Source organism: Epinephelus fuscoguttatus, linkage group LG3, assembly GCF_011397635.1.
Source record: "Epinephelus fuscoguttatus linkage group LG3, E.fuscoguttatus.final_Chr_v1".
NCBI lineage: Eukaryota > Metazoa > Chordata > Actinopteri > Perciformes > Serranidae > Epinephelus > Epinephelus fuscoguttatus.
Genome location: NC_064754.1, coordinates 38419598 through 38445139, shown reverse-complemented (window position 1 = coordinate 38445139; position 25542 = coordinate 38419598). Strand labels below are relative to the sequence as shown.

At 41.7% G+C, this 25542-nt stretch overlaps 2 protein-coding genes across 5 annotated transcripts in view; both read left to right on the top strand.

Annotated features, from left to right (window-relative positions):
- mast1a (microtubule associated serine/threonine kinase 1a) overlaps positions 1-13694 on the top strand; it is a 98368-nt gene extending 84674 nt beyond the window's left edge. For all 4 annotated transcript variants that reach the window (XM_049572588.1, XM_049572587.1, XM_049572586.1 and 1 more), the window contains 10 exons: positions 61-183; positions 369-478; positions 1961-2124; positions 5277-5521; positions 5804-6061; positions 6142-6374; positions 6778-6900; positions 7221-7357; positions 8681-8868; positions 9182-13694. In XM_049572588.1, coding sequence (XP_049428545.1) covers positions 61-183; positions 369-478; positions 1961-2124; positions 5277-5521; positions 5804-6061; positions 6142-6374; positions 6778-6900; positions 7221-7357; positions 8681-8868; positions 9182-10905 — 3305 coding nt within the window. In that variant the 3' untranslated portion in view covers positions 10906-13694. The remainder of the gene's footprint in view (positions 1-60; positions 184-368; positions 479-1960; positions 2125-5276; positions 5522-5803; positions 6062-6141; positions 6375-6777; positions 6901-7220; positions 7358-8680; positions 8869-9181) is intronic.
- Positions 13695-14521: 827 nt separating this feature from the next.
- Positions 14522-24249, top strand: atg4da (autophagy related 4D, cysteine peptidase a). Its single transcript, XM_049572036.1, has 11 exons — positions 14522-14895; positions 15930-16196; positions 16360-16443; positions 16783-16956; positions 17466-17817; positions 17919-17983; positions 18144-18295; positions 18594-18672; positions 20535-20611; positions 20835-20954; positions 22870-24249. The coding sequence occupies exons 2-11, from the start codon at positions 15980-15982 to the stop codon at positions 23047-23049; spliced, it is 1500 nt and encodes a 499-aa protein (XP_049427993.1). The 5' UTR covers positions 14522-14895; positions 15930-15979; the 3' UTR covers positions 23050-24249.
- The last annotated feature ends 1293 nt before the right edge of the window (positions 24250-25542 follow it).

The window sequence follows — 25542 nt, the reverse complement described above, 5'->3', positions numbered from 1 at the left end:
CTTAAATATGGCAGTTATCCATTCTGTATTGTGATCTGATTGTGTTGTTTGTGCCGTCAGGCGGAGCGTTTGAGGTGAAGCAGCACTCATTCTTCACTGAGCTGGACTGGAACAGTTTGCTGAGGCAGAAGGCAGAGTTCATCCCTCACCTGGAGTCAGAGGAGGACACCAGCTACTTTGATAGTACGTTCCTCAGGATTTATGTGTCTGTAAAGTAGGACAGATATATCAATATTAGCTTTATGGGTTGTACAGTAATTTTCTGACATCGTTCCAGTCACAAATGCACTTTTCATGTTGAGATGTCAGCTTAAATATTTCATCTCCTCTCTCTCTCTTTCTCTCTCTCTCTCTGTCTTTCCTGCCAGCTCGCTCCGATCGGTATCATCACATCAATACATATGATGAAGATGACACCAATGACGATGAGCCAGTGGAGATCAGACAGTTCTCTTCCTGTTCTCCTCGCTTCAGCAAGGTCTGACTTTGTCTCTCTGCCACCCTCACCTCTCTCATCTCCCTCAGTCGTTTGACACAGTTTTCCTTTTTTTCTCACTGTGTCAACCTGTTAAATTTTTATCACTTGACACTTGAGATTTTTTGACAGAACTGTGTGAGCAAGGAGGAAAGAGTTTTCAACAGATAAAATGAGGTCTTGCTGTACAGAGAGCAGCACCTAGAGGGTGGATTCAGGTCTCCTACCTGGAGTTCAGACAGTCTTACTGGGCTGCTGTAACTGTTACACCATTCCATCTGTCTGTAGCTTCTATTTTAAGCCACTCAGAGGCCCACGTACTTTTAATCTCAAGGCCTCGCTCTACAGATGTGTGTTTAATGACCCTGACAGACTTTCATCCTTTTTATTCTCATCCACTCCTTCCATGGCCAAATCTCTTTTAATTCTGATCTGTGTCTCTCTCACAGTGTGCCAGCATGTTCTTCCTATCACACTTTCCCTCTCGGGTGGGATTTTCTCACCTCATGCTGTTTTTTCTTTTCCTCTCTCGACTCTCTCCCACTTCCATCCTCTCTCACTCGCTCTGTCTTTCCATCTGCCTTCCTTGTGTCTTTTACCTGGTCCGACCTCTCATGTTTGGGTTCTGGGATTGCGAAGGAGCCCTTCAGAAAATTTAAAGTGCCTCACTGAGGGGCGTAATTTCAATTAAATTTGAGGTGTGTTTGAAGTTATGGTCAAGGGCTGTTGAGTGGCCTTGCTTGAGGAAAGCAGGTTAACAAAGACCTCTGCTGAATCCACACACATAATGAGGTCTGCAGTGAATACACACATGTATTTGGTCCATTATAATTTATTAATGTAGAGCTGCAATGATAAATGCTGAATAATCCATTAGTGGAAGATAGAAAATTTGTAATTTTTTAAGCAAAAAGGACAGACACACAAAGGTTTCAGCTTCTCCAGTTCACAAAAGGCTTATAGTACCCCAAGACCTGCAACCACACTTTAGTGTAAAATCTGAGTTCCTTCTTTGAAGAATACAACATACTACACCACTGGTCAGAAATACATGTTTAGAATAAGTAACCCTAAATTGTAATAGGGCTGTGTATTGACAAGAATCAGGCGATCAAATCACGATACTGGCCTTACAGTCCAATATATTGCATTAGATTGCTTGTAATGTCTATAGTTACCTTGACTGTGTTGTGTTTGTTGTGCTACCTTGCTTCAAATAGGAAATTAAATATGTCCGCACTCAACCAAGTAAAATAATCTTATTAGCATGCACAACGTTAATTGCCAAATATATATTAATTATAAGGCAGATCTCACTCTCGTGTATAGCATATATCTAATATCTGAAATAATTGCAATACATATAAATAATTACAGCAAAAGATTATGCAGCTGTAACTCCCACCCACCAGCTGCATTTTCCCAGAGCTGTTAATAACTGCTTACAGACCAAATGATGATTGATCCGACTGTGTCCCCCTGCAGGTGTACAGCAGCATGGAGCATCTGTCTCAGCTGGAGCAGAAAGCTACGACCTCTGTGTCCCGTCGGGAGCACAAGGGCCCCCGGGAGGACAAGGTGACCAAGCGAGAGAGCCTGGGCAGCTTCAGCATGAGAGACAAGAGCTGGAGGACTGGATCCCCTGAGATGTGAGTGGTGGGCAATATTGAATGAGGAGTTGTAGAGGCATGTGTATAAATGAGGTGAGAAAGGACTGAGGGAGTTCAGACGGTGGTTCCCTGAATGTGTTTTTTCTCTTTTAGCAGCCTGGCTGTCACACACCCCAGTGTGCCTGAGTAACTTTACCCTCTATCTCACTGACACCAATTTTGACACTTCTTGTATAAAAAGAAACTTTGTGCGAGAGTTCACACTCACTTTGAGTCAACAATAGGCATCATATCCCACCAAAGTTAGGAAAGTAGGAAAGTGGAATTTCTGGTTCATATGACTCACAGAAACCCAGCATTATGTCTCTCATGTGTCAGTTTTTGCATGATTTGTTGATAAATATGCAAATGTAGCTGCTTTTCTCACCCAAATCCAGTGCCTATTTTTTTAATTAAAATATAAAAAGGATAATTACTGGTAATTATTGAATACAGGTAGTTTAATGCTGCTGTATTTGTATAACTGCAATACAGTTATTAGTCAACATCTGTCTGATAGTAATTATTCATGTTGGATTGGCAATTAAAGAGACCTCTCATTACCTCATATGAAGGCTTTTAGTTTTTAACCCTCCTAAATTTTCCTGCTCTGTTGCTATGCTTGTCATGCATCGAAGCAGCTTACTATGCTGAGTCTCAGACTATATATTATTAACTGACACATTTCCGATTGAGAGGACACAGCAGAAACAGATTGCCATTACTTCTCATAACTCCATTTCACCTCAATCTTTAGGAGGCATACGTCTTGATTTCGATCTCTCTACATTCACATGTAAAATACAATTATTCCTTCATACTTTACGCGTTCATAATGGATAGAAAATTGGATAAGGTGGCTCATCATTTTTACCTTACATATTGGATTTTGCCTCTCCCATATCAAGTGTGAATTATCAGTATCTCACCAGCTGTGATTACTTTTTGGCAACAGCTCATTACATTCATTCATTCATTTCTTTAATTGAAGGTGCCCTGTGGAATTTTCTTGTTAACTAAAAAAAGTCATTACCAAAACGCACAATGTGTATCCTTGAGCTCTAACAAATGTGTTAAATGTGTTTACTTTCTCATAAAACATTTGCAAAGGCATCGTTTACATCCATGTTCAAAAGCAAGCAGTCTTATTCTATCCCGCCTTGCAGGCATGCAGTCGTAGGTGAGGAGGGAGTAGAGCAGAGGACTCTCTGCCCTGTGGAACACCAGTACTCAGGACGAGAGTTGAGGAGGTGTGGTTGTCTAACCAGACGGATTGATGTCTGTTGGTTAAAAAGTCCAGTATGCAGTTGCTAAGGCAGGTGTTGATGCCCAGGTCAGGAGTTTGGTGATCAGTGTGGAGGGGATGATGGTGTTGAATGCTGAACTGATATTAATAAAAAAGCTTTCTTACATACAGTAGGTGTTCTTGGTCAGTGTGGGTGGTGGGCAGGCAATAAGGTGAGCCAAGACCAGCTTCCCAAAGCACTTCATGAAGGTGGGGGTGAGGGTAACAGGGCAGAAGTCATTACAAGGCTCACTGCAGTGGAGCATTTAGGCACCGGCACAATGTTGGTGGTTTAAAAGCATGTGTCGACAGCTGCTTGGGCCAGTGACAGGTTGAAGATGTCAGTCAGGGCCTTCGTCAGCCACCCAGGCCCCGAGGGCATGCCAACAGGGTCAACAAGCATCCTTTTTATTTTCTCTATTTGTTTGTTAGTGGGATAGTGTCAGAGGATTGACAGGGATGTGTATTGCACAGCCCCTGTGCACATACATCCTTGTGCAAGTGCACAAGGCAAACAAAACAGAGACTCACTCATAGAAAAAGCCATGCAGGGTCAGTCCAACAACTATCCAACTATCTGATGGATTGCCATGTCATTGTACACAGACATTCATGATCCCCAGAAGATGAATCCTACTGACATTAGTGATCCCCTGATGTATTCTAGTGCACCCTGATGTTCAAATGTGTGGTTTTAACTCATTTGTCTTGACAACTATTGGATGGATTTGGTGCACACATTCATGTTCCCCCCTCAGGATGAATCATAATAGAGTGGTGAAGGAATGAGTCCAAAAACCACAACTGAGTTAGAATTTTGCACTCCCATTCTCTTGTCTCAAAGTCGATGGGTTTCTTGAATGTTACTTTGGCTAGATGCCTGAAACAAGGTCTGTGGTTAACACAAGCTTAAGAAGCTTTCACCTTTTGTTCTGCAACATTAAATTCGTCAGTCAGTACCCCACTCATGAATTAGAAGCCTTAAAAACGACAGTTGCTAACAAGTGGCTAAATGAGACTACAAAGCATCATCATGCCAAATCGCACCAAACATGGCTTTACAGCCTCCTTGTGTGGTGACCAGAAGTCATGCAACCACGGTGTAGTTTGTTTATAGCGTAATGTTAGCTATTTACTTCTGGAGATTACATTAACATTAGAAACATTATTTAAGTGGTGTTCATTTGATGAACAAAGGTAAGTGGCATAAACGTTTGTTTACAATTTTATTGTTCCTTTAATGTTTTATTTTAATGTATTTCTCTTGTAAAGCACATTGAATTGCCTTGTGTATGAATGGTGCTATATAAATAAAATTGCCTTGCCTTGCCTTGCCTTGCCACTGAGCTTATTTTCTGTAATAATCTGAAAACCAATGGAAAAATCCAATTGGCTTTTTGTGGAGGGACACAGAGCAACACTAACTTCCATGTTGTCCTACACATAAATGTCATCCCTGCCACACTCTGTAACTTTAGTAATCACTTCACTCTTTATCCGGCGCCATCATCAGGTCAACATTTGATTTGTCCAATACTTTGATCAAAGACAAAATACATGCAAAACTAATAACATTCCCACGAGCCTCTGCCATACCTTGTGTTCAGTGCTAGTTAGGAGCTACCATGTCACTGTACTTAGCAGCTACATGGTAAACATTACCTCTGCTAAACATCAATATCTTAGCACTGTCATTGTGAACATGTTAGGATGCTAACATTAGCATTACTCTCGAGGCACCACTGTGCATACTTAAAGCTTCGCTGAATTGCTAGCATGGCAATGGACCATGTTGGATGATTGATTCTTACAGAGAAGACAGTGATTGCATTATCTTACGTGACTGCCTTTCTGTGTCCTATTGCAGGAAGCGCCTGTCTTGCTCAGAGTCCCTTTACATGGAGGGGGATGCGAGCCCTCCTCTTGGTGCTCGGCGACGCTTCTCAGCGCTTATGGATACACATCGTTTTGCCTCAGCCCTAGATGGTGAGCCAGACTTCCTGTCCCGCCAGGCGCCCATGAAGGTCCGTGGAACCTCACTGGATGGGACCAATGTACCCTCACCGAGCCTCCTAGAGCAGAGGAACAGTCTGAAGGAGATCAACGGAGCAGGTGTGTTCCTTGAGGTAGTCAAAGGTTATTAAGGTGGAGAGAGGATTACAAGAGGAAGTAAGTGAGAGGGGGATAGGGATAATGGCAAAGAGCAAAGCAGACAGAGAAAGCAAGGGGGGTTAAGGGTGGAGGAGGTAAAAAAAACAGCCTGTAGTACCTGATTACATAACTACTGCTGAGTCAGTAGGCAGCTGGACAATTCATAACATAACTGTGTTCACCTCTAGCTGCTACTGTAAAATTAAATAACTATAATTTCCACCTGACTCCACATTCTCACAGACAAATCCCCTAGACATGGAGAGATACCAGGAGCAACCACCGCCATCGCCACATTGTCACCAGGTCCTGCAGCAGCTGGTCGTGATGTGGTGACTCCTCTGTATGACCCTCTGGGGCCACGGGCCACCAATGACCTGGTCCTCCGCAGGGCACGCCATCAGCATTTGTCTGGTGATAGTGAGAAACGCAACTCCAGACCTGGAAACAAGGTCATCAAGTCAGCCTCTGCCACAGCCCTGTCTGTCATCATACCATCAGGTGAGAGGAAATAATTGAATGAAATCCTCTTGGACATATTAATTTGTGGCACACTAATACAGTATCTCATTTCTCTCTAGTGGAGCAGCATGGCGGCTTCTCTCCGCTGGCCAGCCCCATGTCTCCCCACTCTTTCTCCTCCAACCCTTCGTCACGTGACTCTTCACCCAGCAGAGACTTCTGCCCAGCAGTCAGCGTGCTGCGCTCTCCCATCACCATCCATCGCTCTGGAAAGAAGTACGGCTTTACTCTCAGGGCCATCAGGGTCTACATTGGAGACAGTGATATCTACAGCGTGCATCACATTGTTTGGGTAAGAAACTTGTAGTAGTGTGTACTGTCTGATGATATTGTTTACTGGAGCTGAAGTCAGTGAAGCCTTGTGCTGTGACATTTTTTAATGTTCAGGTGGCATTTGACCGGGATCAGTGAATTAAAAAAAAAACCACAATGCAAAAGCAGATAAGATTATAGTATTATCTAAAACTGTTCAGGAGTTTGGGTTTCAAATTTCATCAATTAAGTATATTATTTCTCATCCCACTGGTGTTGTTCTATAATTACATAAATTACTAGCATCATTTATAGCTAAAAGAAAGGGAAAAAATTATTTATGCTTTCCTCTAATAAGGATAAAATAAATACTGCTCTCTGAATGTTTACATCTAATTGGTTTCCCCCTGTTATTAACTTGAATGTTTTGTGTTACTTGGCAGCATGTGGAGGATGGCGGTCCCGCCCAGGAAGCTGGCCTGTGTGCTGGTGACCTCATCACCCATGTCAACGGGGAGCCTGTCCATGGTCTGGTCCACACTGAAGTGGTAGAGCTCATTCTGAAGGTAGGCAGCAGTAGGCGTACCCATTCTCAATTTTACTTTATATTGGTAGTATCAAAATGTCTGTGTAATTTCTATTTCTGTCAATAAAAGCGCACTTAGTTGTCTGGGGAAGGCTAATCGTGTACTTATGCAAAGTGCTTGCAGCTCCCATGTAACTCTGAGCTTGGTGGCTCTTAAGTTATTCCAAATCCACGGTTTGCTTATTAATTATGTAAATAAATGTGACATTTTCTTGGTCAGTTTTCTGTAGGTAATTAAGCTTGACAGTAGATAATTTTAGGATCAATGAAGAAATAATTTAATGCCATCGATCTGTGCAGAGTGGAAACAAGGTGACGGTGACAACCACGCCTTTTGAGAACACCTCCATTAAAGTGGGTCCTGCCCGCAAGGCCAGCTACAAATGTAAGATGGCACGACGAAACAAGAGGACTATGGGCAAGGACAGCCAGGAAAGGTAGGAGATTAAGCAGCTGCACCATTGCAATGACAGTCATGGTCTTTTATTATGTCACATGAAGTAAAGTACAATACAATAGTAAAGGAGTTTGTTTGTTCTGTCTTACATATAGTGCAAAATGTTCAGTAACTCTGTCTTGTCTTGTCTGTCTCAATCCATGGGACACAGGTTTTGCACATTTTAGCCCACTGATTACAATTGCTGTATACATTACATTACTAGTGACAATTTTTCTGAGCATGTAATCATTTTTAGGTTGATTTCATGCATTCCAAATTATTCATTAGCCATTAGTTTCCTTTTGGCACACTAGGGGAATCTTTTGCAAGTTATCATGCTGCAAGTATACATATGACATTTGACACTAAGCAGGTGCAACCAAATGTAAATGGTCATTCTAACTGCTTCCTTGCTTTCTGCTGGATTTGATTTTGTAACTGCATAGTTCAAGATTTTTATGCTTCTGACTGTGATGGATTATCTTGTCTCTGCAAATTGATTCTCACTGTATCTGGACGAAGCATAACATGCAAAAAATGCATGTAAAAGCTGGGCATGCTTTAGAAAGTGGTAAAAAAAAAAGTGCAAAACCTACTGGTACAGTCCTCTAAAGTTTTTATCATGTCAATCCTATTTCAAATCAGAAATTAAAAATACTTTACTGATCCCCAGGGGGAAATTGGGACACATTACAGTTGCTCTTAGACATAGAGAAATTATATAAAATAGAATTAGAAATCAGAAGTGTGCAGGAAAAAGGTGGCATTAGGCATAGCCATTTTGCTAATATATAACACAATATATACATATTAAGGAATAAGATAAAGAATATGTTATATAAGATGTAGGAAATGTGTACAGATATGTGCATTGCACTATGTGTGCTAAACATAAGGTCAATAATAGAAAAGGTAGGAATTTCAGTTCTCATGTAGAGGGCTTTAAGCACTGCATATTGTACTGTTTTGCATTGAAACAGAGCAGTATTGGACAACTGAAATTATAAAGATTCAAGATTCAAGATCCTTTATTGTCATTCAGCAAATAATAAATGAGTTATGGCTTATAGCTGCTGCTGCTGATGGATATATTAAGTCCAGCTGCCTGAGTCTACTGACCCGGAATGTCTGACACTGAAGGAGGAGTTGTAAAGTGTGATGGCCAAAGGCAGACATGACTTCTTGTGGGACTCTGTGGTGCATCTCGGAGAAATGAGTGTTGCAATGAATATACTCCTGTGCTTGACCAGCACATGAGGGAGTGGGTGGGAAACAAATCTTACTTTCTCTTCCTGTCTTTTCTTGTCTGTCTGTCCCACAGTAAGAAGCGTAGCTCCTTGTTCCGTAAGATCACAAAGCAGTCTAATCTGCTGCACACCAGCCGCAGTCTGTCCTCTTTGAATCGCTCTCTGTCGTCCAGTGAGAGTCTTCCAGGCTCCCCAACTCACAGCTTGTCTGCCCGCTCCCCGACTCAGGGCTACCGCTCCACCCCTGAGCCCTCATACCTGGGTAGGACACTGGAAATAAACAATGCACACACAAGTGTTCAAATACAAACTTTCCTGGATCAAATCATGTCAGAAATATTTATGTGTAAACTGCACAGGAAACAACCAGACATATTTTTAGAAAATAGAATTGGGAGTTATCCAAATTTACTTCCAAAACACAACGTATTGCCAAGAAAGTGAGCTTTTAAAGCCAAGAAATTATACAAGCCCTAAAAGCCTAATTTCTCCTAACTTTTAAATCAGAAGTGTGTCTTTTCCTCTAGGATTCTTTATATCTTAATTGATCTTTTCTGTTCACTGTGTTCCTTAAGGTGCTTCCTCCCAGAGCAGCTCTCCGGCCTCCAGCACTCCAAACTCCCCCGCTCCCTCTCAGCACATGAGGCCCAGCTCTCTTCACGGCCTCTCCCCTAAACTCCACCGCCAGTATCGCTCTGCGCGTTGTAAGTCTGCAGGTAACATCCCCCTGTCCCCACTAGCCCACACACCCTCCCCTACCCAGTCTTCGCCACCACCCTTGCCTGGCCACACCGTGGGGAGCTCTAACACCACCCAGTCCTTTCCTGTCAAGCTCCACTCCTCGCCGCCGGTGGTCCGTCCCAGGCCCAAGAGTGCTGAACCCCCTCGATCGCCTCTTCTCAAACGGGTGCAGTCAGCAGAGAAGCTGGGCTCGCCTCTGACCCAGTCTAGTTCTACAGGAGGGCTGGGGGGTCCACTGAGGAAGCACAGCCTGGAGGTGCAGCACTCCGAGTACCGTAAGGATGCCTTCCTCTGTGAGCTCGGGCTCCAGAGCCTGCTAGAGACAGAAGGGGAAAATCTGCCTCCTAATGCTCCACCCCTGCCCTCATCCTCTACAAACCCAGAGACTGGTGTCTTGAAGCCTGTGAGGAGACTAGGGAGACAGGAGTCACCGCTTAGCAGGGAAACACTGCTGGCTGGGAGGGAGAGGGAAGAGAGGGAGAGAGGAAGGGAAAGGGAAAAAGAGAGGGAGACTGACAGTGGGACAGTCCTGGAGAGATTGAGCCGGGTTGGAGCAACAGCATCTCAGTCATCCTTAACAAGAAAACCTCATGCAAGTGAGCTGCCCTACAGCTCACAGGCTGGCCAGCCCTCCAGACTAAGTGGAGAAGCAACTCAAGCTACAACTTCCAGCATCCCTACCAAATTAACAGGAAGCCTATGTGGTCAGAAGGAGCCTGAAAAGATCCCTGAAAGTCCAGCAGACTTAACTTCAAAACAGCAAGACCACAAAGCAGCCAAAAGTGTGTTACCTAGCAGTAAGGATCCCCAGCAACCGCTATGGGGCAGAACTGAACCAAAGCAGGAAGGAGACAACCAGAATAAGGGTTTACCTGGTGCTGCCTTCACCAAGAGCTCTCCATCTACTCCAGATAAACCCATCGGCATCAACACGACAGTGAAAGCAAGTCCTCTGAGCATGAACAAAACCTTTAAACCATCAGGTATGGGGGACAGCCTGAGAAAGGCTGGACCAGAGAGCAGTGACTCCAGAACTCCAGACTTCGGCTCCAAAAGCCCTAAACTCCCAGCTCGCGTTCTCGCTCCAGTCGTCCCCCCACATGGGCAGCCGCTCTCACTGGGCAAGGTGAGGCAGGGACTCGGACCTGTCAACTGCTACCGGGGAACCCTTGACTGGGATGACAAATGTCGCCTGGAGGTGGTGGAGGAGCATTCGCCTTCCCCCTCTCCCTCCCCGACTGCCGTCACCCCCTCCCTCTGCGGACCTTCTCTCTGTAAGTCGCGGCCCGTCTCCCCTGGCGACAAGACGAGCTTCGTCAGCCAGCTGACCACTGTGGCCAAAAACGTCCTTGGGCCAATCAAGCTTGGCTCCCAGGAGGGGTCCAAGAGCAAAGACCAGCAGACTAAAGCATCGGAAGAGAGGCAGGGAGGCACAGCAGGAAAGTCTGACACTCCCGCTGGAGGTCGAGTGGTTGTTGGGGCTGCGGTGGTGACCCAAAGTCCTGCTGGTTCGCCGCTAGAGAGGGCTGCAACAGGTAGCAGCCAGTCAAAAATGTGACCCAATAGGGTCCCTAAATGGGACTTTAGTAAAAACAAACAAAAAAATGCCTTTTTTGGAAGAACAATGCAACAGAAGTCAAGCACTTAAAAACAATGTACATTCCAGTTTCAGAGTATATAAAATGTTATTTATTGATTTCAATCATCGACTGATTCTAACTTAAAACCAGGAGTGAAATAATCCACTGTAAAGGTGCATTATCTGTTGATTTTCTATTATAAAGTATTTAATAAGAAGACTCTTAATGTAATGTGGAACACTATCAGATGTATATGTGTGTGGGTCTATGTGAACGCATGTCATATGGTATGTACTGTACATGTATTATAGGTACAAGAAGGTCAAAAAGTGCTTTACTGATCAAAACATGCTGAATACTGTGAATACCAAATCCAGTCATTCTGTTTTCTTTCAACCAGCTGTTTGTTCTTTTAACTGCTTATCAGACAAGACAATGACGAACTGAGTCACACTCATATTGTAATATTTGCATCAAACAACACAACTGACACGCAGCCTCAGTTTGGCTACTAAGCAAGCAACAAGATGATTGAGCTCATTTCTTCTTCATCCAGCAGTTTACTGAGTTGTTGTGCTCAGTCAGACAAAGCCAAAGCAGGCACTCTGTCAGTGGATGTCACGTCAAGCACTGTCTAGCTCTGTCTGTCGCAAGGAATTTTCTATGTGTGTGTCTGTGTGGGTGTGTGTGTGTGAAGCCACCTTGGGTCTATTTCTGGTGGTTGTTGCAGGCTGTGTCCTTCTGCAGAGGAAAGCGTGGTTGACAGAGCTCAGGCTCAGCGCTTATCTCCCCTTCGCAGGAGGGCCACCACAGCCCTTTTCTCCCTCTGCCTCTGACTGCAGCCGACACACACAAACACATGTACACACACTCACATTGCCACAGGAGGCAGCAGTGTCAGCAGCTGATTTCCATGCATTTAAATCCAAACCCCCGTGGTCCATGAATTGGGATGCGAATGTGTTTGCGAGTGAGTGAGTTAAGAAGTGTGCGAGTGTGTGAAAATGTGTGTCTTTTCAAGGGGTAATTACACTCAACACGCTTGACTCAGCAAGGGTCACGACAGCAACCAAACTGGAAATAAACAGGCAACAGTTAGCATCCAGGAACAGTTACAGGCTTTGCTGAAGACTCTACTACTTTATTAACACATCACACAGGCACAGTGATGATAACTTATGTGGATATAATATAAAGAAAAAGTTATACAGTGAACCCATGTGTTGTTTTGAGCCAAAACAGGAAAAGCAGGCAGTCATGGATGTAGCATAATGTGTTTGTCAAAGGGCTCTTTAGCGAAAGTAGGGTTTGTGGATATGGGCATGGTACAATATATCACAATGAACCTGTTGCTGTAAAAACAAGGTTATCTACAATATAATCAGAATGACTGTGTTAGGTTGTTAGGTACTACAAGCTAGGTAGTCGAGATTGATTCACGTAAAGCTCACATTTTGCTATGTTATGTACTGATAAAGGTGTTTGAGCCTATAATCTCAGCAAGAATGCTGAGAAGGATAAAAAGTTCACAGGAAAAACAAGTTGTGCTCTTCTCCCACCGGTCATATTCATCTCATTAGTAGTTCATTCTCGTTAGTGTACATAATCTTATGCAAATCATTTACAGCTGTGTGTGAGGACTGCTGTCGCTATATTGCTACTAGCTGATTTACATAAGAAAGTAGGGGTTAAACGATTTAATCCATCTTTGATTTGATGCGTCACTTACTAACAGTGATTTGATTAAAATGACTCTTCTCAGCTCTACAAGTGTAAACTGACTCAGGCGACAGCAACAACTTCACGCAGAGGCATAAGTTCAAAGACTGAAATTTATTTTTGTGGTATTGGCAGATTGTTTTTACATAACCAGTCATTAGTATGAAAAACATTTCTTAATTCCTCTTTAATGCAATATTGGTTGATTTTAATCTATTCAAAAGGATGCTGTTCGCAATCTGTCCTCAAATCTAACAACGTATGAGGGTGTACTAAGGATTTTCCACTCACCCATTGGCATTGTACTCTACTGCCCTCCAGTGGTTCAAAACATCCACTGTCAAACATGTTTCCATAAAGTGTTCATTTCTGTACTGAAGCCAAGACCACTAAAATACTGCAGAATGGATGTTATTAGCCATAGGGTTACTGAATATGCATTTATGTTTCTAATGACAAAATATTTGCAGTAATTATCAAATGAACACTTGAATCATGAATTTTATTCCTTTTCTGTTGTTGTGTTCTTCACGTGACTGTTAATTATACCTTCTGGAATAGGGATTAACATTTTTAATATAATATACTGTCTTATATATTCTACTGATAGGACGGAGGTCTTTTATATCTTGATGTAACAAATGAGTCATCTGGTCAGCTCAGATCACCTGTTGAAGAAAACTAACTGTATTGTGATCTCAGCTGTTATGCCCACAGGCCTTTTTCCAATCAATTGTGTCTATACTAGTGTTACATGTTTGAAAAATTCCTTTTTCTTTTTGTGATTGACAGAGAGAGTAGTATAAATGCACTTTATTAAAAAAACTTCAGTTGCTGTTATTGTTTGTAAGTTACTTTGAAGAAAGAAAGAAAATATACTGTATACAAATATGGATTCTACAAATGAACACAAAAGTCAGAGTATAAAAACATTCCACATTTCTCTGTTCACTTAAAGTGTATTTATTTGTACCATGGGGCATTTTTGTTTGTGATAGATGTGATTCAAATGCAGACACCTGAAGTGCAGTATGTGGAATAAAATTCTGAGATTTGTTCCAAAACTTGTCACCTCTTACTCTTGTGTGACTGTAATCCATAACAAAAATGCTGCAGCAAGCCTTTTATTATGTTATCGCGATAAACACTTTTTATGCTACATTATACATGTAGGTAATCATGATTTGAAAAACACAGTGCATGTCATAGCTGCTGTGACTATCCAATTTAGGCGAGGCATAGCAAATTTGAAGTATGGACACATCCATTCTTCAAATATGCTAAAATCCCCCCATCAATACATATATTCTTTTTTTTTCTTAAAAGGTATTCTACAACAGGCAACCACACACCCCTGTCTTAAGATGATCTGTAGGAAATGCAATCATAATCATAAATATTGGGTCCCCATGGCAGCCATGACTCCATGGTTACGGCCCTGCATTTAGGTTTATCCTGGTATTGTCTATTCTGGCTCATGTAATGGCTTACTTCCTTCCCGGATCCAACAAGGAAGGTAAAACATGAAAGAACAATTAGAGCATTTTTCACGAGTGTTTTTCCTGCTATAACAAATAAGAATGTCACGTGGGAAACAGCCCTAATGAGGTCATTTTAAACCGGTGTGGATGAAATATTTTTATTCAACATTCATTAAAGCACCAGTCACTCATATAATCATAAATATATCGATGCAAATGCATACCATTCATTTACTATGGTATGATTTGTAGCCTAGGTTCCATATTACATAACATAAAGTTAATATTCGCCAATACCGCACTGTTAACGTCTATTACTCGACCATTATCCAATCAGCGTTCTCACAGTGATTACTTCAACCAATGGCGTTGTATCAGGAAAGGACAACAGGAAGTGAATGTCCTCTGCTGTCAAAGGGAGACGCTAAAGCCGTGGCTGGTCAGGGGAGCAAACCCCGCTATGTGTTGGATTGTCTTCACCGGAGAGTCTACAGATTAGCTTGTTTATTGAATGGAGGAACCCGTACCATACTGACGTCAGCTCTGTTTTGTTGAACAGACATTAATATCTTTGGTCAGTCCGGTTTGAACATCAGAAAGCTAACGCCGGGGGCTAGCGTCTAAAAATGCTAACGCTAGCTAGCTTTAGCAAGCGGGTACATTAAATTTATTCGTGAGGAAAGCAGCTGTGGATGAAGACAGAGGAAATCGCTGAAATGGGTCAAAACACTGCAATGTATCGACCAGCTTAACCGGCTTTTACCACAGGTACGTAGTTACTAGCAAGTGAATCTTTGATTGTAGGTGTAAAAGCTAATTTTAAAGGCGGTGTAACGCTATCACTCGAATACTAGGCTTTGATGTTAAGTTGGCAGAAAAATGTATTGTTTATTATATAGGGACCTAACAAATACAATGAAGTTACTGTGAGCTTGTTGGTCATAAAATATGTTGTCTCGCTTACACTCATTACCAGAGTCGTGACAGATTGACGTCTGTTCTGCGGCGAGTAATTGCTTTAGCTGTAACTGCTGATCTGCAATGAGGAATGATGACAACCACCGTAATCAGATGACTTTCACAGTTGCTTAAAAGCCCGACATGCCGGTTGTCAAATGCAAATCACATGACACAAAAATGCCCATCAGTGTAATCAGTGACTACACACCGTGCTCCTGTTCCCTGTTGAAACTACTACTCATCAGTTTCAGGTCAGGGTGGATAAGTCACTGGTAATTTCTTTTGTGTGCTATGCATTGTGAAAACAGTAGTTGAAGACAGATGACTTAAGTTGACAGTGACAGCGTTGTATTTATTTATATTTTTCAGGAAGTGATTACTTTGCCTGCAGACTTGTTTAGTGCTGTTTTCCTTAACAGTACAATGAAACCATGTGGGCTTAAAGTATGAAATGTATACCCTTGGAAATGTAGTTTGTCTAAAACCTCTTGACTTACAGTCAACTAAGGGTGTAAGTTGCAATTATTTCATTATTGATTACTTTGCAGGGGATTAATCTGCCTCAGAGAGGTTTACAATCTATATAAAACCACAAAACCTTTAACAGGAAGAAAAGAGAAAAGAAACCACAGGACGATATACAGAGGAGGATCTTTCCTCCATGACAGACATGCAGTATACGTTCTATACAGTGGCCAACATTAGGTTAAACAAACATATACTTGCGTAAATATTAAGTGTAAGTTAAAGAGTTTCAGGCAGAGTGTAAAAAATGTTCGGTGTGAATAATGTGTATACCTGTCAGTAGTCAATAATTTACATGCCCGTTTCTCCATTATCAGTTCTGTGTTGCAATGAGGAGCACCAGAGTGCAGCTCTGAGAGTCAGAGGCATGAACTCCGTTTCCCCCAGCGCGGTACAGTACGTAGGGGGAGTCATGCAGGATGAGCTGGTGGACAGCCGGAGGCAGCAGCCCCTGGAGCGGCAGGGCAGCTTTGGTCTCAGGCTGCCTCAGACTCCAGATCCCAGCAGAGAGGCAACTGGAGAGCCTGACGAGATGGACAAACTGAAAGCCAAACTGATGTCAGCATGGAACAATGTCAAATATGGTTTGTACTTAATCTTGAAGGAGGAGTGTGCTGGTGTTCTATGTCTTGTATTTTATGGTCCGCATGCTGCAAAACAATATGACTAACTTTTTTCAAAGCCTCTATTAGCCTTCTCCATCTGCTACTTTGCCAACATTCATTTTCCCTCTTCCTCTTTCTGTAGGTTGGACTGTAAAGTCTAAAACCTCCTTCAACAAGATCTCACCGGTCACCGTCCTGGGACACTCCTATCTGCTCAACAGTGAAGGTAAGCTCTAAACACACAAACATATCTTTAGAATCTCAAGGTTGATCCCTTTCTTATCAAAAGTCCCTGTTAGAGGCTGTGTTTCTTTTCTAGAAATAGACTCCAGGTGGTGTAGTGATGTGTGTTTTGGTTAACCACGGTGGTGTAAACCCTTTTCCTTTGAAAGGTTGCTGAGTTTACATCAGCGAACACAAAGCAGTAGACCAAAATAAAAGTGAACTGATCTGTCTCATGTCAGATAAACATAAGATACAATTCATAAACAGTTTGAATCAACACGGTGTAAGAGTTCTCTTCCTTTTTCTCTGTCTCGTCTTCCACCCCTTCACCTCTTCATAGATGAGGTGGAGCGGTTTCGTCTGGCTTTTGTGTCCAGGATTTGGCTGACCTACAGGAGGGAGTTCCCTCAGCTGGAGGGCTCCACCTGGACCACAGACTGTGGCTGGGGCTGTATGCTACGCAGTGGACAGATGCTGCTGGCACAGGGGCTTCTGGTCCATTTGATGCCCAGAGGTTTGTCTCTCTCACAGTTACACAGTTTTACCTTCACCCACAAAAAATACAGGTAAAGGTTCCTCAAAGGAGCACTATGTGTGAGCCAAACAGGATCTTTTGAAAAAGCTGGCTGATCTTGTTTTTTCAGTGAAACGGATCCATTTATCCGTCAGTAGTGTGACACGCATAACCTTCTCTCTGACGAAAGGAAGTGCTCTTTTAAACTGAAAGGACTGTTCATATTTCCTAAGCTTTACTTCTCCTGATTTATTTTGATTTCTTTTCATTGCAGAGAGTTTTTGTCTCATGACACCGTTGTTTTTGCCTCTCTCTTCTGCTCCATTTCAGTCTTTCTTTTTAGAACATTTTTCTTATTGTGTCCATGCTTATTGTTACGGCATTCAGAAGATGTCTACTCTCCGATTGTTTAAAGCTAAAGACTGAAGAAATTCCAGAAAAAAACTTTGCCCAGATCTTAAGCTTGTCTGTACTTAATTGCTTAGTTTAAGCCTTTGTGTATTTTGCAGATTGGGCTTGGCCAGATGCTCAGCAGCTAACCGATGTGGACTTTGAGGTGTTCAGACCGCGTTCTCCAGTGCGAGCTGGAGGGGTCCCCATTCCCTCCTTTGGCTCTCCACGAGGATCCAACACCCCTGAAAAGTCCCTGACGAGTGATCAGGCACCCAGATGCAGCCAGAGGAAGAGGCCTGAGTCTGTTAGGGACAGGCAGGCAGAGCCCATCCACCACAAGCTGGTCACCTGGTTTGGGGATCAGCCCCCAGCACCTTTTGGGCTTCACCAGCTGGTGGAAATTGGCAAAAGTTCAGGGAAGAAGGCTGGTGACTGGTATGGCCCCTCTATAGTGGCACACATACTACGGTAAGGGCACTATAAGAGTTACAAGCAGGATTTACTATTTTCTTCAATGAGTTACAAACTTAAGAATTTATTTGATAATGGTTGTTTGTTTGTTTTTTCAGGAAAGCAGTAGCCAAAACCCCTGTGCTCCACAACCTGGCTGTGTATGTGGCTCAGGATTGTACAGGTGAGATTACCAGACTAGAAATCTGTTGAATTTAATAATTATTCTTTGTGAGAGCCTAGTTCAGATGTATCAGTATGTTTATTGCTTTGCTCCAAAATGTATTCTTTCAGAAATATCTAAAGAAGTCTTTTTTTTCTTGTCATGTTTCTATGCACTGCAGTATACAAAGAAGATGTCATGCATTTGTGTGACATGTCACTAAGCCAGGCTCCCCCTGATCCGTCCAGCCAAGCCTGGAAGTCTGTCATCATACTGGTGCCTGTACGGCTGGGAGGGGAGGCCCTCAACCCGTCCTACATCGAATGTGTCAAGGTCTGAATATTCTGCCTCCACATCACCCATCCATTGACCCCTCTGTGCTCACCCAACTTCATAAAAAAAATTGCGTTGTTCTCTGAAGAAAAGGAAAAAAGCCCGCACACTGCTCCAAGTCACAACGTTTCGATCGATGTTGTGACTTGGAGCAGTGTGCAGGCTTTTTTCCTTTTCTTTGATGCTTGTTGACAGCCTTGCACCTACCGGTGATGTGCGTATATCTCCTCCTCCTCTACTGAAGTTAAGTTCTCTCCCATATCTCTGCACTAATTTAAACATCTGTGTTCATCTCCAGAACATCCTCAAGCTGGATTGTTGTATTGGAATCATCGGAGGCAAACCGAAGCATTCACTTTACTTCGTTGGCTTCCAAGGTGAGAGCTTTGTATTTTTGTGAAGAATTAAAGGAAGTTAGGGATTTAAGTACAAAGGGCCTCATGCATCAGTGTCCCCTTATTTTTCTCTTTTATTTGTTCTTGCACAAAGCAATAAGAGGAAAATCAGGAAATCCTGCGTGGGATTCATGAAACTTGTGCTGACAAACAAGTCTGTTCTCACCCATCTGAGTATGTTGAAGACTTGCATTTGATCTTAAATTTGGTGGCGTGCCAGGCAGTTTGCAGTTAGCATATCATAACATTTAATAACACTTACCAGTGATCTCCTGAAGCACCTAGATCCAACCACAAACCCACTGAAATGTTGATGCATGATAGAGTTGGAAGCAGGTGTGCGTGTGTGTGCATTTTGTTGTTTATGGTAATTTAGGATACAACTTATCAACTTAAAAAGTTGAAACATATAAAATTCAATTTTTTTTTACAGTAATTAAAAAAAATATTAAACATATAAATAATTGTAGAACATTTTTCTTCTGTGTTTTTACAAAGTAAGTAGCTTATTCTTTATATTTCATAGCACAGAATGCAATATGGCTTTTGAGCTTACTTAAGAACAAACAGGAAATACACAACTTTTGATAAATGCCACAAAAGTTTTTAAATTCTTCATAAACACAAGGACCTGCTGTTCTCTGGATACATCATGCAAGAGCCAGTACTATAGAGAAGCCAACATTTTCGGTATTGTCTGCCTCAGAAAGAAGCTGTGCTCATTGTAATATAAAGATGTGATATACTTGTGCTGAACATGCTGCGCTGCTGCTGCTGCCTCCCTTTAATCTTGTCACTCCTGTTTGTTTCATGGTTGAGTCATCTGTCAATGGTTGGTAAAATAAAAACTGTGCAGTGTGCACAGTGAGTGTGTCGCCACAGGGCTGAATAGTCCACAAATAACTGTAGCCTTGTTTATATAGAGTCTATTTTTGTAATATTCAAATTCCTTCTGCTCTGTTCTTTGATATTCATGAGCGCTCTCTACCACTGTTTCTAGAGGTGCATTTTTCCCACGGCAAAAGTCTTTGAATTGAGGATGTGATACTGTGTGAGCTGGTTAAACTTTCCTAACTATGAGTTAAAATGACTAACTTAAAACAATGATTAAACACTGCATGGTATAAGTAATAACACACTTAAAGTTTCATGATATTCAAAAACAACTGGGAGCTGATGAAACTTTGCTTTTAGCTCATCCACTATTTTTTTTTCTTAATTTTATATTCTGCCTCAACAGTTCTGTCAGTACAGTATAGTAATAATAGTGCTAAGTGCTTGATGCAGGTCAGTCTCTCTCAAATGTTTGTTTATTGTGGACACGGGCTTGTTAAAAATATAAAAGCCGATTATTATTTAATTATAGGAATTGTCAAAAGTTGTCTTTTTCAAAGCTGTGTAATTAAAGTCAAAAAGACATTAAAACTAGACTGCTGCTTGTGATAGGCTTTGACTCTGTCACCCATCACTTTCCAAAAATATACTTCCTGCTGATTATTGATTTCCTCTTACTGGAAGGATGATTCTGAAAATCATCAACAAAACACACAGTTGAAGAAGTGAAAGTCGTTTTGGAACCCGAGTGTCTTTGAAGAAAGACATATTAATACAGTGGTAGATTTTTTGTTGCCAGCATTTAACAATTGCTAAAGGAAACTATGGATTATTACACTCAAATATGGCATTTGCAGATTGGGTCAGTGGGAATAAGATCTAAGATTAGGGAATCAGCCAATAAATGATGGAGCCATTCATCTGTTTCTGGTCAACTTTGCAGGTGGTGATTTTATATTTTAGTACAGTGTTATAATTTCTTCTCATCACTTCCCCTTCCTCTCTGTTAGACGAGCAGCTGCTGTATCTAGACCCTCACTACTGCCAGCCTGTGGTGGATGTCGCACAAGTCGACTTTTCACTGGAGGTCAGTCGCTTTTTGCCTCCATCTCTCCTGGTATTGTTGTCACTATCTCTCTCTCTCCTCTGTGTCTGGCTTATCTCTTTTTATGAGGTCATATTGGACTTGAACCATGTGATTTTCATACTCGATAATGTTTTGACTGTACAGAGTATTAGATAACATGCACTGTCATGAACTCTCATTGACCTTTATTGTATGACCTCTGTTGCCTTCTGTCACTCTCTAGTCATTCCACTGTAGTTCTCCCAAGAAGATGCCCTTCAACCGCATGGATCCCAGCTGCACCATTGGCTTTTATGCCAAGAACAAGAAGGACTTTGAGTCTCTATGTTCTGCTGTCAGTATGGTGAGTTTTTATGTCCTTACTCTAAATTTAATAGCATTTATGAAATGAAGAGAACACCGCTACAGATCCCAGGTCTGCTGTGGATACTTGCATGATACTATTTACAATACAGTACAATAAAAGATGTAGACCACAGCATGCTGGCTGGGAATGGAGAAAGGAGAGCCGGAGGAGCTTGGGGAAGACGGCCTTTAAATATGTCATCAAGCTGGAAGTTTGCTGAACTCACCTGTACATTCATTCAATCTGTGTGGCTCACCTACAGCCCATTAAGCTGGATTCAGACCACAATGTACTTGGTGAAGTTTACTCACATGATATGGCCAGAAGCAGGCAGGACATAGGCTGTGGTCAAATAGTCTTAGAAAGGCTCCTACATGATTGAAATAACCTGTAAGTATCTATGTGGCAGCCATAATAGAAGCTGGTTATTTCCCTAAATGCCAAGGGTAGATGCTATCTCCTTAAGCACAGCATACACTGGACCATCCTTTACCAAAGAAAAGGAGATAATGCCGTCCTACATTTGCAGTAGCAGCGTTTAAAACGACACACCAATTGTGAAGACAAACAGTATGCCTATCTTGCATAAATTCAACAGATATTTTCATACAATCTTTCCAATTTGAATTCATGTTGATAAATATGAGTGGACAGGAGGGTAAGCGTGAGCAGCTGTTCTCAATGTGACAACCTTTTTGTTTCACTTTTATGACTGGTAGCCTATATTCCTTTTGTAATTTGAGTTCCAACCTTGGTAATAAAGTAATATCTTTGACCAGGTTGTCCTTGCATTACAGGACAAAGTATCTAAGATGCCCTTTCAGTAGTTTATTTGCAAAACATTATAGTTTCACAATGACAGACCCTGGTCAATAATATCCACCGTCATATAGGTGTAACATACTAGTGTAAGTGCCGTTGGATTCTCATAACACCACAGTTGTGTCTACCTAAGTTTTTAGAAATTCTCCTTCACATGCAGTATGTCCTTCATACTCCATATATACTCCAAATTTCCCTGGTAACGTTACTCACATGGTGTGGCGAAAAGCGGGTAAGATAGGAAATAGTGTGGGTAGGGTTGTAAACACAACCTGCAGGAGCTATAGCATAGCTAGCGGGCTAACAACAGCAGTCTACAGAGTTGTAAACTATAAAGGTTACACACTGTCTTTCACACACACTGCAGCCAGTGAGTGTTCTTTCTCTTCTGCGTGTAGTATTTGAACATGCTGTTCTAAAACAAGACGACAAACAAAACAATGTTTCCTGAGTTAGAAGTCAGCCTCACAGCCTCTTTCAAACTGGCTGAACAATGGGGAGCCTCACAGTTTAGTGTGTCAAAGTTCAATCAGAATGAACTCTAAAGTGAAGCATAGGGGGCACCTAAATACAAGACAGCTCCACAGGAAGCTGCCACAGCAGATTTACCTGAGAGGGGGATCAGAGCGATCTACAAGCACCCACAGAAAAATTTAAAGCACATGATACACAAATATACAAACACAATGACATTATGCAACCTTGGAGACGTAACAACAGGCACCTGACTCTTGTTTTGACTTGGCAGACTTGGGAAAAAAAGGAACCTAATTTTTAAGAAGTTATATTTGCAGATTTTCTTTGTTTTATATCTTGTTAATTGAATTTCTTTATTTTTGTAGTTTGGGTCAAAAATGAGCAAACTGAAGACATCAACTAATTGTGAAAGTGATAGATTCATCAATAATGAAAATAATAACTGGTTTCAGCTCAAGTTTATTTTTTGTTTACAAACAATGTAAAAGCACTTGATTTGATAGATATTTATGTAATCTCTTGACATGACATTTTCTTGTTTAGTCAGTCTACTTGCAAAATACTTTGTGGCATCCTGGGACATTTTCTTGACATGATTTTGTCATCCTCTCAGGCCCTGTCGTCATCGAAGGAGAAATACCCCATCTTTACCTTCGTAGAGGGCCAGGGTCAGGATTATGGACTTGAGGGTCACAGCAGCAATCACAGTGGACCTGCAGCCCACATTCTGCCCCCGGGCAAACTGGGCAGGAGTAACAACAGAAGAAACAGTGATGAGTTTGTCTTCCTGTAAGGCACAGCGGAAGATGCTCTCTCAACTCTCACCTTTAGGGGGCAGAATAGGACACCTCATTTCCTTTCAAAGGGAAGGACTTGGTTCTGTTGACGCTACAGCTGCAAGGTGGACATGACGCTTTTGCGCTTTATCGTCTTCACAGGTCAACAGAAATAAAAACTGCGTGGCTTCTGTCATCACCTTTTGTGTGGATGGGTATTATAAGCTAACAGACATTAATGGGTACCGGCTGGAGCATTATTTAACTGTGCAAAGGCATGACTTCAAAATGGATCAGGGTTAGTAAGGTTTCAAGTACTTGAAGCATTCTTGACTCACTTTATCAGACACCTAATAAAGCCTCAGAGTCGAGCATGTATGAGTATAATCAAGCTCTTTAAAGGACTCCAGATACACTCAACTACTGTGTTTTTGTCCTGGTCTGAACTGGACATGCTGACAGATGTGTGGTCTACATGATATTTGATTAGCTCACTGGTCAGGTGCCGAGGTGCCTGATACTGTTCTTGACTTGTGTGATATACCATCTGCTGAATATCTTTTTATGTTTCATTCTTAAGATTTATTTATCAAGTTTATGAACGTGTGTTTGCTTCTGAGCGAGTGTGGGGTTAGTATAGTTTATTTGTCTCACATAAGTGTATTGATGTATTTAGGAGTCTGTCACATTGAGTTTCACAGAGGTTTCAAATTCTTCCAAGAGCATCTTGAACAGATGTAAATTCATTCTAGTGTTGCAGTCTGGCCTGAATATCACACAGATGACAAGGTCCTTGATCTCCCACATAGCACATAAAGCACTCCCAGAAATCTGCTCTCACGGTGCTCCTGAAGAGTTACTCAGGCTCCCAGGTTGGGAGTGAAGAGAAATGATCCCCTCAGTTGGATGGATGTGTATCTTTACCTGGTAAACTGTTGCTTGTCCCATGGAGCAGGATTATAAAGCTATCTAGATACATTTGCACAGTAAAACCCAGAACAGCTCTTTTCACTTAACGTCAGGTTCTGGGTTTTACTTAGCAAAGTTTTACAGTCAGAAAGACCAGTGTAAGCTGAATGGAGTTTTTGCCGTCAAGCGTTTGTTGCAGTGTCATTTGTGTTTGATTTGTCCCTTTTCTATATGAAGGCTACTGCAAGTTGCACTACTACTGTTATTTGGTTTGTTGTCCTGATTAAACCTCAAACACTGGAATCACATTTTACTTGTATCTCATGTTCTGTAAATTAGCAGATTTGAAGAAATACACTCTCTTTTGTTCTCACCTGATCTCTGCAGAAGAAGCATTGACTGTTGATTGTCGGACAAAACGCAGTGCTTGTCTTCGTGATGTAATTCCCTCAGAGGAGTGTATTTAACATCAGTTTGTTTTACAGGTCATTCCCAGTCACTCTTCCACCATTCAACTTTTGAAGCTAACCTGTATGGTGACCTTGTTACTTTGAACTCAACAAAGGGTGTGAAGATAGAAAGACCTTATAAATGAATATATGTACACGTTATCTTTATTCTGTCAAAGTCATCCTGTGTGGAAAAGGCCTATATTTTGTATGTTTGCAGCTTTGAACCCCATTAGATTGTGCCGCAATCCTAAGATACCTAAATGGTAAAAACAAACTTTTATATAAAAACAAATCTTGACCGCAGTTAACTTTCTCATTTCTTAAAAAAGTGATTGTGTGCAGACAGGGCTAGTAGGCCCCTGAGCACAGATATGCTAAAGCCTCCTACATGGGAGCAAGACAGGCACATTTTATAGTTGTTTAGCCTCGTTTTGTGTCGATATTTTGCATCTCTTTGTAGTCCTAATGCCATCTGTTGTTGCTTTGTGTCTCTTTGCTAATTTAATATCTTTTTTTGGTGATTTTGTGTCTCCTTGTGGTTGTTTTGCCCCTTTTTGCAGTTCCTTTGCATCTCATTTTGAATCTTTTCCTGGTCAATATGTTTTAATTTTAGTGACACTTTGCAGGTGAGGGCCAGGTAACCCGCATTACACTTTGGGCCCTGGACCTGTGCCCAGTAAACCCTCTCACTAATGCATCCATGTGTGTAGGCTCATTTTACTCTGACTTTCACTCAAAATTAATAATATTTGATTGATATTTTTTTTTTCCTTGAAAGTACTGAATCATAATATGTTTTATCATTCATTTACTTCCAAGGGCACAGGTTTTGTTTCATCATGGAGTGGGGGCACACATAGGAAACTGGGGTATGGGGGTCCTCCACCAGAAAGTCTTAAGCATAAAACACTTAATTTCCTTCCTTCTGGTGAATTTTTATGCACCAGTTTGTGCCCCTTCTGCATCAGTTTATGGTGTAAAGTCTTTATTTGTGTTAAAATCAAACAGATGCTTGTGCTTTAATAATTGAGGTGGATGTGCTCCCTGCATTCCCTCAAAATCTACACCCATGTTTACTACAATAATTACCATTACACTGTTCATCATAACCCCCAATTTATCACGGTTTAACAGTCCTATTCATAAAAA